At 36.9% G+C, this 13,986-nt stretch overlaps 1 protein-coding gene across 3 annotated transcripts in view; it reads right to left on the bottom strand.

Moving 5' to 3' along the window:
• The window catches only part of DDC (dopa decarboxylase), a 71,427-nt gene that overhangs the window by 21,902 nt on the left and 35,539 nt on the right, over window positions 1–13,986 (bottom strand). For all 3 annotated transcript variants that reach the window (XM_064660532.1, XM_064660526.1, XM_064660517.1), the window contains exons 6-9: window positions 13,658–13,801; window positions 8,241–8,307; window positions 6,068–6,162; window positions 4,180–4,247 (exon numbers count right to left, since the gene is read on the bottom strand). In XM_064660532.1, coding sequence (XP_064516602.1) covers window positions 4,180–4,247; window positions 6,068–6,162; window positions 8,241–8,307; window positions 13,658–13,801 — 374 coding nt within the window. The remainder of the gene's footprint in view (window positions 1–4,179; window positions 4,248–6,067; window positions 6,163–8,240; window positions 8,308–13,657; window positions 13,802–13,986) is intronic.

The following is a 13,986-nucleotide window of genomic DNA, read 5'->3' as shown; positions in this document are numbered from 1 at the left end:
TGGTAGTTGTGCAATTGGCTCACGGGTCAAGCACAGAGGGTAATAGTGAATGGGGTGACATCAGACTGGCAACCTGTCACTAGCAGGGTTCCACAGGGCTCCATCTTGGGCCCTGTGCTCTTCAACATCTTCATAAATGACTTGGACACAGGACTGGAAGGGATACTAAGCAAGTCTGCAGATGATACAAAACTGGGAAGAGCTGTTGAGGTCTTGCAGAGAGACCTTAACAAATCAGAGGGCTGGGCAATCATCAACCATATGAAGTACAACAAGGAAAAGTGCTGGATTCCACACCTGGCATGGGGCAACCCCAGATGTTCCTTCAGACTGGGGAATGAGATGCTGGAAAGCAGTGCCATGGAAAGGGACCTGGGGGTCCTGGTTGATTGCAAGTTGAATATGAGTCAGCAGTGCCCTGGCAGCCAGGAGGGCCAACCATGTCCTGGGGGGCATCAGGTAAAGCATCGCCAGCTGGTCGAGAGAGGGGATTGTCCTGCTCTGCTCTGCACTGGTGTGGCCTCACCTTGAATATTGTGTGCAGTTTTGGGCACCACAATATAAGACAGATATTAAGCTACTAGAAAGTATCCAAAGGAGGGCAACAAGGATGGTGAAGGGCCTTAAGGGAAAGCCGTATGAGGAGCAGCTGAGATCACTTGGTCTGTTCAGCCTGGAGTAGACTGAGGGGAGACCTCATGGCAGTCTAGAACTTCCTTGTGAGGGGAAGAGGAGGGGCAGGCACTGATCTTTTCTCTCTGCTGACCAGTAACAGCACATGAGGGAATGGCCCAAAGTTGTTTTAGGGTAGGTTTAGGTTGGATATTAGAAAAAGGTTCTTTCCCCAGAAGGTGGTTGGGTCCTGAAACAGGCTCCCCAGGGAAGTGGCCACAGCGCTAAAACTGAAAGAGGTCAGGGAGCATTTAGATGATACTCTCGGGCACATGGTGTGACTCTTGGGATGGTCCTGTGCAGGGCTAAGGGTTGGACTCGATGATCCTTGTGGGTCCCTTCCAACTTGGCATATTCTGTGATTCTGTGACAGGAGTGGTGTTCTTAACTTTCTTTGCAAATACCCCTGGCCAAATGAAGGATCACGTCAGAAGGATGTGCCATGGCAGTTTGTGTGGCAGTTCACATAGGCAGGGAATGCAGGAAGGGTGGTGCAATTTGCAAGCAGTTCCACACCTCAGGTAAGTGCTGAGTGCTCAGGAGGTCCACACCAGAGGGCTGAGTGCTGTAGGTCTCTGCCATAATGGTGGGCACTCACCTCAGAGTGAAACCCAGTGTGTCTACTGAGACAGCCCCTGAGAAGACTGCTGCTCAAACCCAGACAGAACTGGTAAGGAAGGTACATCAGTACAGGTGGCAGTTTGCAATGGATGTCCAGATACTTCTACTGGAGAAAAGGCTGGTACCTGCACAAAGTGTGCCCAGGTTGATTTTACCTGTTGCAGCAGGGGGCTGAATTACCAGACAGTTAACAGGCTAAGCAGTATTAGAGAGACTGAAACAGAGAGAGATACATGGCTTTGAAACTATACACTTGGCTGGACCTAGATGATCTTTTAAGTTCCCTTCCAACCTGAGCCATTCTGTGCTCTTATGATCTACAGATAAGCATTTCTTGTAAGCACCTTCCTTCCAAATACTAAAACACCTTCCCAACCAAAAGTTAACACTTAAGCCCTGAGAAGAGTAATAAAAAACCAAGAATACCAAGACTTTGAAAGGTTATTATTTTCACACTCTCTGAATGAAGACACTTCCCATTTTATAATATTCCAGAGTAGCAATTGAACAAGTCAGGCAAAACTGACTGGTAGTTTCAGGGCAAAGTCTCTAAACGACTCTAGCATTTCATACAGAAAATATACACTTCTTGGAATGGCTATATTGAATTTCTTTTTCTAGGAAATTGACTGCTTTTTTCTGTACATCAAGAAGTCTGAGAAAATTTTACAAAAGGTTTATAATGAAATTGCCCCCAAATCCAAAATTATATCAGTGCCACATATTGCACTGAGTAGTTAAATAATTACATTACAGATCTAACTGCTAAATTATCTTAATCAGATTGCAGCAAAAAGAAATGTGTTTACTGGGGAAAGTGCTGAGGAGCCTGGGTTATTTAGAAGCCTGCCCATCAAAGGAACTCAGATTACTTTCATTCTGAAATGATGTTCAGTGTTTACTGAAGTCTTTCCATATCACCACAACATCATGCTTAATACTTCCCATGGATCCTAAGAGGACTATGTATCCTTCACAATTACTTTTTCTCACCATGTTCCTTCATCCTTTCTTTTCAAATTTCACCTTTTTAGTTGGTAAGAGAGGTAAATTTTGGACATAGGTCTTAAGAGTTAGCTGGACAATGCATTTGGCTTCAAGTCAAAGAGTTTGTGTACATTTCATTCTTTATTAAGTGAATGACATCTATACATAAATGCCTTGCTGAAATGAAGTTTGTATGGCTGTGGTTGTGAAACTTTCACTTTGGGTAAGGAGATGTTGTAAAGTCTCTTGAGATTCCTTGTAATGGAATCTTCCTATCTATGAAAACAAACATTTTATGCAATGCCTTATTTAAAAAACAAAACAAAACCCCTAAAACAAACAAACAAAAACCAAAAGAGAACCAAAAAAAAAAAAAAAAAAAGGAAAAAACAGCAAGAAACAAAATGGAGACAAATACTTTCCTAAGTCTGAAGTCGAAGCTTTGCTAGGAAGAAGCTAAAATCACCTGAGATGGAACTCACAGTGGGATTGGATATACCTCCTTGTTTTCCTGAAAAGCCAGGTAAAACACTTTTAACATAGTTCCACAGGGTTTTCAGGGAAAGCAGAATTAATGAGAAATTAAACTTTAGGGACTAGACTCTGGCCCCTAATTGTTCTACAAACACTGAAGAGAATGATAGTGTATTGTCTTATTTGCAGGTGGCTATTTTTTTTAACAATGTCTTTGACTAATGAGAAAAAGATGGGAGAAACTAGCAAAGGAGTTTGTTTTATTGTCTTCCTATTTCCAAATACAGAGACACAGCATGTTATGAGGTACTTATAAACTGGAATGTTGGGTTAATCACACTGATGCCACTACTGATGAAGTAGGGTCAAAATGTAAACCATTTACACTAAGGAAAGGAAAAAAAAAAGACCACTATGGCTTGGAATATTTGAAATGCCTATATCAGTTAAAATATTTACATAAAAAGTGTTATATTATCACCTGAAAAGTCATCTTTGCTTGGGATATTAAAAGAGCCAAAGGTTAACCAAAAGCAACTCAGCGACTGCTGTCACACATTTATTCTTCTTTTAAATAAGGTGACCTATCTCTGCATGATGTTTTGGAGTCTTCTTTTTAGCATTCAGTTTTTCCTTCCTTTTTCTCATTTTTGCAAATTTTGTTCCATTATCACTGAAATTAATGTTTTCATTTATTTTGATAAATAGTCTGCATTTACCGAATAGCTGTTTTGCTAAAAAGTATCATTAGTTGTGATGCTGGTAAACATCTAGTTTGGGACACAATAGGATCATCTATTTTGGAATGTTTTTAACAAAACCATGCTATTATTACTGCTATGATACTTTGGTTTGTTTGAAAGTATGTCTATGGGTTTCTATTTTGGCATCTTTTTATATCAAAATGTCGTCTGCTGTCATCTGGGGAAATTGAAAGTCAGTACAAAATTATATAAATAGTCCCTTTTGAAATCAGCTGCTTTTCATCAGCCAAATCTCAAACATTTTTAGAAAGCCTTTTAAAAGACGGAAGCTTAAACAAAAAAAAAATTTATGGAAAAGAAAACCAAAAAGCTCTGTTGAGCATATTGTTCGTTGCACTGATATGCCTAAATTAAGTTTTTCCTTTATGTTTTAAACAGTCCCAAAATGGAGCAGGTATGAATCTGCAGACTTTTTGGGACTTCTCTCTCTCTTTCTGAAACATAATGCAGAGCTCAGGCCTATTTCTAAATTTCAAATTTTTGAAACTAAATTTCATATTTTTGAAACAAGGGAATTTTATAAATAATTTACAAGACTTGAAGCTATTCCGTGCTCCTCATTTCAACAGAGAAATATAAATAAATGTTTACTGGTAGAAAGGCAGACTAATAGCATGTGATTTTTTTCCCTTGCAATGTTTCCTTTTACTGTAATACTTACCACATAGCAGAGCAGTCAAAATTCACTAGGAGCCATTTGTGAGGATTAAAGTTAAAAGAATCTGCAAACTGAAAGTGGATAAATAAAAACAGAATTATGAAAGAGAATTATGAAAGAGAAAAGGATCCATGTGCAAACTCTGTCAAATTGTCTCTGTACACTTTAACTACAAATGTATTACTGAATTTGGTCTTTATTATGTTCATACTAATGCCACCTTAGTTAGTAACTGTTTTAGTTAAATCTTCATTCATTTTGGGAATGGAATTCATGTTAGGTGTGCAGTTAGGCTATTAGTATTATCAACATTTTGAGCATTTGTATACTTTTTAGATATATATATTACAGAAAAGTACATATCTCATTGTAAACTAAAAAAATAAATAAATCTGTATACTCAGAAACATTCACTGGTGGTTCATATCACATCTTCCAATAAGCTTTCTATTTTCAAGAGCATTAAACATATAAACACAAAATTCAAATATACAGAGACAAATGATTTATTTAATTCAGAATCTGCACATCACATTCATTCAAAAAATTACAACTGACTAGGAAATGTTTGGGGTTTTGGTTTTTTTTGGTTTTTTGGGGTTTTTTTTACTGATAGGGTATTTTATTTCAGTAGAAATGAAATTTTTCATCTAGAGTCAAAAGAAATGCCACCAAAGATAAGGACTGGCAATACATGTTTATAGACAATGTGCCAGGCCCAGTTTACTTGAGATATGTTTAGGCGTGGTGTCAGAAGAAACCCAGGTAGGTAAGATGGACATCATGTGGGAAAGGCTTCATCCATGTTTTCTGTTTTAACAAAGGCAGAACTCATCAGCCTTAAAAAAGAGAGATAGGGGCCTGGCAGCACGTTATAGCACTCTTCTGTTCTCATTTGCTTCTCATAACCTTCCCTGTCACCTGTAAACAATTAACAATTACTCTAATAAGAGAAGATTATCTGTCTATCTATCTATATATCTATCTAGCTATCACCCTGTACTAGGTAAGGTAGGAAACATATTCATGGTTGTTAAATATTTACTCCTGTGACAAATGCTGGCTCAGACAAGGGACGCTGTTTCATTTCCTTTGGGAACCAATAACAATAATTTAAAAAATATTCCCACACAGGAAATTACAACAAGCTTCTTTTGCTGATAAAAAAGAGACAGAAAGAAATGCTTTATTTGTGAGGGGCTTTTCCCTCTTCTTCTTCATTAGTCACTGCCTATCAGTGCTGTGTTTAAACTTCTGGCTTTACCAAACAGTAATATTTTCTCTACTGACGTGGAAGACAAGGACTTATCTGACTGTCTGAGGGGAGCAGCAGGAAATTGAAGTATTCTTATCTAAGCAACTGAATGCCAAGTTGCTCAGCAAGGGGAGGAAAAAGGAACAGGAGTGCTGTTGGGGGAATATTTCATTTAGCTCTCTTGGTTATTAAACCCTGTCTGTTTGAGATAGAGCTACTGGCTATATCCTAGATAACTTTCAGGATGCAAGAAAAAAATCAGACATAATAAGACATAACTTTTTTTTTAGAATAATTTTGTGTGTGCATGTAAGGTAGAATTAGGCTTCTATAAATGTGTCATTTGGGTTATTTGGGAAAAAGTTCCACTTTTCTATTTTGCAAGACACTTTGTTGATTCACTACTATTTGCTGTTCTGAATGAGAAACTTCTACATAGTGGGGTAACTTGCATATTCCAGTATAAACCAGTAAAAATTATATAAACTTAAGTAACGTAATAGAATGTACAGGGATTTGAGGTGCAGCTTACTTGGAGATTCTGGAAGAGCCATTAATCTTGGATGCATAAACAACAAACAAATTCTATGAAAGAGCAAGGTTTTAGCAGGTTTCTAGAGAAAAAACACCATTCACCTCCACTCCATTTAAAAGATGCCTGAATTCAGGGCAGATGAATGCACTCCCAGCGTAGGCTGCATCAATATGCATCCAGATATTTTCCTTATTACCTAAAAAAATAATTGAAGGGGAAATAAATTAAACAGCAGATTAAAAAGCCCCATTAATTTGCATGAAACCAAGTGCCTGAGAGGTTTTTCTTTGATGTCATTATTTTCCCAATTTAAAATTAAATTAAGAGATTAAATGTTTCTACCATCTGGGTTTTCATTTATATATAAAGATGTATACATAACAAATTATTTTTCCATCCCACTTCTCCTGGAACAAAGTCATAGAATCATAGAATATACTGAGTTGGAAGGGACTCACAAGGATCATCATGTCTTATCTTACTAATATTAAGCAGCACAAAATACTATGTGATTTTGATTCAAGAACCATTAAAAAATACACTTTAAAAAAAGATGTATCTAGAGATTTAGCTATAATTTCTATGGTAATACAACTACTTTAGCCAGAAGAGCTAGAATATTAGCTGTGCTCCCCACTTCTAACTCATGAATCACAAACACGTCTCTATACAATATTCTTTACATATTGATATATATGCATGCACATGCTTTTGAACTGCCAGCAGCAAACTATTTATTACAAGGATGGAGATACTTCTGCAAAAGCAAGCACTGAAGTGTTAAGAAAGTGCTAGTTTTGATTAGTGACTGAATGGTTTCTGCAGAAATATTTTGTCATATGAGCAGCTCATGTATTCTCTGTAATTTAGTATTCACATTCTATTCTAGATCACAGTATTAATGCATTTGGTAACAATTCTGGTCTATGAGTTGATGGCTAAAGCCCACATAACATTTTTACACTGGTCACCAGACAATTCTGATTGTTATTTCCACATACAGAGGTATATCCATTGAGATCTGCATTTGGGCACCAAGTTCAAGCTGAAATTTTCATTCTTGTGAACTACATTTTCCTTTTGCGTAAAAGTCTGTGAAAAGCTAATACAATATTATTCACAAAATCCACAACTGAGGTTTATTTGAAAACATGTTGAAAGTTCTACTGATTAATTATTTTTAAATATGCTCATGTATACTAAGAGGAAAATTAGGCAGAAAAGCTAGCACGAGACTTCTGATTTCAGTGGTGTGAAATCCTTCTCATCTCTGCTGCACAAACAGGGAATCATTGAGGTGAAACACACATGATTGGCTGCTATACCTAAAAGTATTGGTGTCACTGTTTTATTAGGTCAGATCTATAGGAATAACTCAAACAGCAAAATAATCAGTAGCTGCTCAGCAGACTACTAGAAACCTGTTTGGAAAGGAGGACTGAGAGAAACTGAGTCTCTGGGGTTTGTGCTGAAGAGCAAGAAACCTCACAGACCAAGTGACCACCACACATGCCCCAAAGTTTTAAACCCCACTGAATGAATTACCAGAGCATCAAATGCAGTTTCTATGAAGCTGCTTCCAATTGCTTATAGCTGTAAATTTCCTGTTCTAAATGTACACTTGAATAGATATGGTGTACTTTGCATTTTCATCAGCCAGCAAGCATGTGCTTTTGACCAAACCCTGCTGCAGATCAAAGCTTGAAAAAACAAACCATCACACAGAAATACTTACGACGAGTCCATGACTCAATCACTGCATTAAACACCCTGGCACTTGTTCTATTTTCTTGAAAGATGAAGAAAATCAGGAAGGGGAGAGTAAGGATTAAGAATACATGTGGATTTTTGGTGCATATTTCCCTACTTTTCATAGTTGTTAGAACCACGCAGAAACAAAACACTTGGTGCAGAGGAGAATGGGAGTTCAACTTTCTCCTGATATTCACCATTGCTATAGATGCACTTGCAGGTAGAAGGGCTTGAAGAAAAATGTTACAAACTGAAGCATTTACAGTAATTTTTAACTGACAGTGTTTCAAAATATGACTGCCCCAGGAAAAAACCCTTGAGGCAATGTCCTCTATACTTTTTAAGAGTCTGAGAATGCACATTTGCTGCTTGACTAATATTAGAAATAAAACTGTAATTGAAGGTCTCATCTATAAGTAGCTTTATTGAATTGGAACACTGACACTGCACAATGTCCTGGAAATGACTCAGTGTGGCTTAAACTGCTATCTGCAATTTTAGAAAGAAGCAGCAAAGACTTACAAATAGGACCCAGTTCTAACAGTTTGTCAAAGGAGCAGCAAGGTGTGGTTCCAAGAGTTGCACAGAACTGCAGAACCAAAAAAAAAAAAAAAGGTGTTATAGCACAGGAAATTATCAAATTTAAAAACTGTCTGCAAAGGCAACAATAAACAAAAAGAATAAATGATAAATGATATAGGACTATTGTGGTTTAGGGCAAAATAAATTGATGTTAGCCATTACCAATCCTTAGTGGAACTTTTGAGAACGTAGGTGGATTTTTTTCCAAAGTTCCCATAAGCATTCTTTGAAACAGATGCATAAAATCAAATGTCAATATAAAATTGACTGATAAGTACTCCAGTATATTCACAGTATTATGCTATTTCTATAATTTATATAATTTCTATGTGTTCCACATGCTTATCATGTGGCCAAATACTAACCTCACATATGCAATTGCCATCAAAATAATTTGCAGTTCATGGTATATAAGCAAGTTCTGAACTTGAGCAACTATGGTGCTGGAATTCTTGTTGACAGAATAGGTCACAAATGCTGCTGCCTCGATTAGAGCTCTGCAACAGAGATTTGTAACTGATTTATGCTCAATGGATCTGCAGCCTGGAAGCTGTTCACTAGTAGCATATGTTTACTATTAGACTTGCAAGATTTTTTCCCAGATAAACTTCTCAGAAATTCATCCTAAAATACTGGAACTATTTTTCCTTCATTCTTGTAATGTCTCATTTAATGTACCCTTCTGTGTGATCAGTGGGTCAAAAGCAGAGGTAACACAAATGCTTAAATTTCACAGTAGAAAGAGAATATAACTAGAAGAAAATGAGCTATCATAATTTTCTGGCAATATGCAGGTAGAATTTTAACCAAAAAATCCCAAATACCAAGTGCATTTAAACTGACATTATTTTATTTTTCATTGATACACTTTTAAACACCCTGTCTCATTTCTGAAAGCACTAATAAAGGCTGGGTCTGGTTTTTGTCTTGTACTGGATTTTTTACATAATAAAAGACACTTTGCAGTTTAAATAGATAAATAAAGTAAGCTGGGTTTTAGTCAGAGTACTGAAGTTAAGGTATTCTCCTTCTAATCAGGATAAGGAGTATGTTTTTTCAATGAGAGATTATATGAGTTCAAACATATTCTTAGTTGTTTAAATAATGGCTTATTCTGTAAAATATACCTCATTTTCTAAAATAATTTTGTTTTCCTCTCTGCAGGTGTCTAAGCCTCAAAGCTACTTGCTTTAATTCTCAGAAACCACTTAAAGTGACAGCATCTGCTCTTGTCAGGACTCTCATTACCCCGCCTCAGTACTACAGAATGAATCTAACTCAATTTGTAGCCTATGTAACACCAGAAAAATCACATTTGTGCAAAGGGCAGGGGACAGGCTACATCACAGAAATGGGACTCATGGCTCAGTATAGCCTGCAGGCCTTATCCTTTTCAGGTTGTGCACTTCAAATTTGACTCAGCCGTGGCTGTGAATACAAAACAGTTAAAAAGCTTGCATCAGTCATCTCATGTATTAGTTTCCTAAAAGGAAGAGCTATATCAGGAAACATCCATGAACGTTTATGATGCCTGAGAGCAATTACTCTCAACCTTTTCAACTGGAAGAACCTCCTATAGCTTTTGCAAAAGACATGGACACATTTTGCATGGTTTCATCACAAAGCTTTTCATTTGCAACTAACTAAAATGAGGCAGGACTTTCAGTGTTCCCTTATTGTTTTTATTTTCTCCTACTCAGTTCTTTGCTGGCTTGCACTTACGACAATGTCTGTGGCCTGAAGAAAACTGAAATCATTCTCTAAACCACCGTTCACTATTTTACAAAACAGCAATCATTCATAAACTGTGGGTTACGAAACATCACCCTAGGCATCTGTACATGTCTCCAGAATGCTTCTTCCAAATGGAAATCTGTGGTCAGGATCTAAGTGTTGACTTCTACTGAAAAGATGGCTCCTCTGTCAGTCTGATTCTGATTTATTGTTTCCCAAGTGAGTCTGGATATAAACAGCCTGCTTCTTAATATCCTGCAGATCATCATTCAGAAAAGTCACTGCAGCTAGAATCAGAGAGACTTCATGCTGGGCAGCAAGGCAACCATGTCATAGGAGCTTTATACTGGATAAGGCTGTTGAACTGTATTGTACTATATATATGTCAGCTGCAACCTATCAGTGTTGATTTATGAAAGACAGCATAAAGCTCACAGGCCACTTACATGCATTCAAGTGAACTGGGCTTGAATGCAGTGGACACTACATCTGAATTTAGAAGTGCTTAACTTAGTGGTCTCCAAATTTGAGCATCCCAGTCAACATTCAGCGAACGCAGAGGCCTGTCTCAAGCTGGGACCATAGGGCCCAGCTGAGAAAGGCATTTACCATGTGTTTAACCACCACTGTGTGTTTATAATTAATGAAATGGACATGACTTCAGCATATGCTTTAAAGCTCACCCTTTAATGGCTGCGTATCATCCACATTGGGAAATTGCTCCTTGGTAAATTGGAGCAACTTTAGTGTCTCGACACCTGACATGGTTAAGTGCATTGTTTGCACAGTCTGCTTGCTTTACTATATGAAAATACTTTCTGCAAAAGTACTTTGAAACAGACAAATTAACACAAGTATGAATTTAGAAATAAAAAAATGAAAACAAAAGTAGAGATCTGGGTACCTACTGGCAATAGCCTTCACTGAACAGAAAGATATACACATTACTAATGCTAAAAGATATTGATGGTGGGTAGGAATGCAAAGACTCCTTTTAAAGACAATGCCTCTCCCCCAAAAAAGGCTGACTGAAAAAATCCTATGTATGTGAAAAGTAAACATATAACTACCATATTGCTGTAATGACAGAACCTCTTTCACATCAACAAAACCTGGCCCTGACTCTCCACTCACCTCTACAGGGAAAGCATTTCTATGAAGTTCAGTATAATGATTCCTCATTTATTCATTAAGTATAAGAGGAGAATCATGCCTATAAGGCATTGTAATTTAGTTGAATTTTCTTTTTAATCCCTTACAAAACTTCTTGCTGATAAGGGAGACTGAAACAGCTTGGATGCAAACAAGACATCTTCATTAGAAATGATCTCTCTGCTGTCACAAGTCTCTTCAGGCAGAATTTCTTCCATCAAACTTGTTGCTTTGATGTTGAATCACTCCCCTTATTGAAGGATCAGTGAGTACAGGGAGACAAGGAATCAAGTGGCATAAGGTGTTTCCTTGGTAATGTGCATATCTTTGTTGTCAGAACAAAATAAAATAGCACCAAATTACTCAAGACAAAAGAAATGGAAATGCTTTTGAAATCTTCAAGCCAGAAAAGGGAGCACTAATACAGTCCATGGACTGCTGCTCAGCATGGCAGAGAATTAGCACACCTTTTAAGTAGCCAACCATAAGGATAATGAAATCTACTTTAGTCTAAGAGACATGTTTTATGCATTCAAATAAATGGAAGATCCGGTACAAGCCATATTAACTCAGATGGAGCCTCTGCTGTCTTTGAAAGCCTGTTTTGCACAGCTAAACAAACAGACGAAGAAAAACAACAGTTAAATCGTCTGTTGTAAAGGTGTCACTGAATACATAAACCAGATTTTTTTATTTCCTCATTACACATAGAAAAATGAATAAGGAATGAATATTTATGAAGGGCAAGTTGCCTCTTTTTTTGTTAATGGACAAAAGTTGAGGAAAAAAACACATTAACTTTGCAGTTAGTGGATAAAGACATGATACAGTGCTGTACTTGTTTAAAATTAACAGTAAGATACAAAAGTAGGATCCTATGTAAGGTATTATGAGCTGGGATCACATAACAGAGGAATAAAACATGCCTTGTGGCATGTTCTCCACCTCTATAGGTGCAGCCCACAGAAAAAAGTTCATTTTGGAAGACCTAGAGATGCTTTGTTTCTCAGTCATAGTCTTATTATACCGGGAAGCGATTGATAGGATGCGCTTGGTCATTGCAAGGACTCAATCGTTCTAGGCAGCCTAGAATTTAGCATCATTCTGCACATATAAAACCACTTTTCACTCTAGTCATCCTCATACTACATAAAAACAGACTTTAAAGGTTAGTAACAAAAACAGTAAAAAGATTATATTTTCAAAAGAGCTTGGTGAAATTTAAGCTTCTTAGTCCCATTTGGCACTTATCCATGAGTATAAGAAAGCTTAATCGGCTAATTCTTCAAAAAGCAGTTCATAGAAATTGAAGTTCACATTAGCCCTTTTCAAAATGTTATCACATGAAAAAGAAAAAAACTCATCAGACATGACTTTTCTGAAAACATTGTGACACATTTTTCAATCTCTTGAAAAATCAGTTTCTGAAGTTCTCAGTTTCTAAATTAGTTATCGGCGGGGTTTTTTTCTTCATTTTTTCTTCAGTAGAGGCTAGTAAAAACATATTCCTTGTAGCATATTATACCTCTTAATAGATCTATACAGCCCATGGTCAATATCAAGTTTTGCAGAGACATAATGCTTGGAAAGAAGCAAAAAATTTTGTTGGTGATGTACAAAACCACAATAGAAGTTACTTACTTCATGGGAAAAGTCAAATGGTAAAATTTCATTTTAGCTTGAAATAATAAGATGGTGCTCTGAAGTGGCAGGAGGAGTAGATCTGACAAATAAGCAAATATTCTTTTTGATCAGGTACTTATAGTAGAACACAACTTTAGAATTTTATCTAATCTAACACTGTTCTATGTCAAAAATTGGGAGATTTTGCTAGACTATTGTAAAAGCAGAAATCTCTGGAAAAGAATGTGGACAGATAACAAAAAATGATGACACCTGAAGCTTCCACAGCCACATTCCCTATAGCTCACTTGTTAGAGATTAGTTATGTACTCACAAATACCCAACTGACAATGCCTGATATTGATGATATTTGGGGTATATTATGGAGGTTCATTTGTTTGCTAAAATACCAAGGAGGGGAAACTATTGTTTCTTGAAGATACTTAAGCTTGAGGGAGCATTATTTAATTTATTTCCTTTAATCTTGTTTTATGAGTAAGTAAGTTAGAAACTGAAAAATAAAGGTAAACGGTTCAGAGTTCAAGGGTTGGGAGATTATAACACTGCAAAACTACCCGCAACTACAAAATGGACTCCTATTTATTCAGCAGTCTAATATAACTTTAAGTCCTTTTAAAACATCATTTTGCTGAGAAATGCAGCCGGCTGCTCCAATTAGTTTCTCCTCCTGCATAGAAAGGCATGTGAAGAGCACTCATGGAACCTCTCCTGGTATTCTAGCTCAGCTGCCTATCAGTGCTTCTGTTACAGATTAGACCATCTACTCTTGTCAAAAGTAGCTTATCAGAAGCAAAAAATCCACTGATTAATTAAAATCCAGTACTCACAAAGAACGGTATAAGACCAGCAGCTTTGTCTTCATCCAGAACCTTCTTCAGGGCTGAACCACAAACACTAAATGTATCATCTGAAGGAACATTTTTAATCTTCACAGCACCGATTAATGCAGCCCTTTCCACAGATGAATGAGCCTACAAGGAAATGGGGAAGTTTTAAGACTGACACCTTTTATTGGAATGCGAATTCATTTGAATTTAAAAAAAAAAAATAATTTCTTTCAGGTAAAGCAATACTTGAGATCCTGGGACTGTTGATGGTATGTAAAAGATATATACCTCTCTCTCTTTCATACAGATAGACAGACAGATGGACACAC

The sequence above is a fragment of the Pseudopipra pipra genome, chromosome 1 (assembly GCF_036250125.1).
Source record: "Pseudopipra pipra isolate bDixPip1 chromosome 1, bDixPip1.hap1, whole genome shotgun sequence".
NCBI classification, from domain to species: domain Eukaryota; kingdom Metazoa; phylum Chordata; class Aves; order Passeriformes; family Pipridae; genus Pseudopipra; species Pseudopipra pipra.
This window is presented reverse-complemented; position numbering and strand designations above follow the sequence as displayed.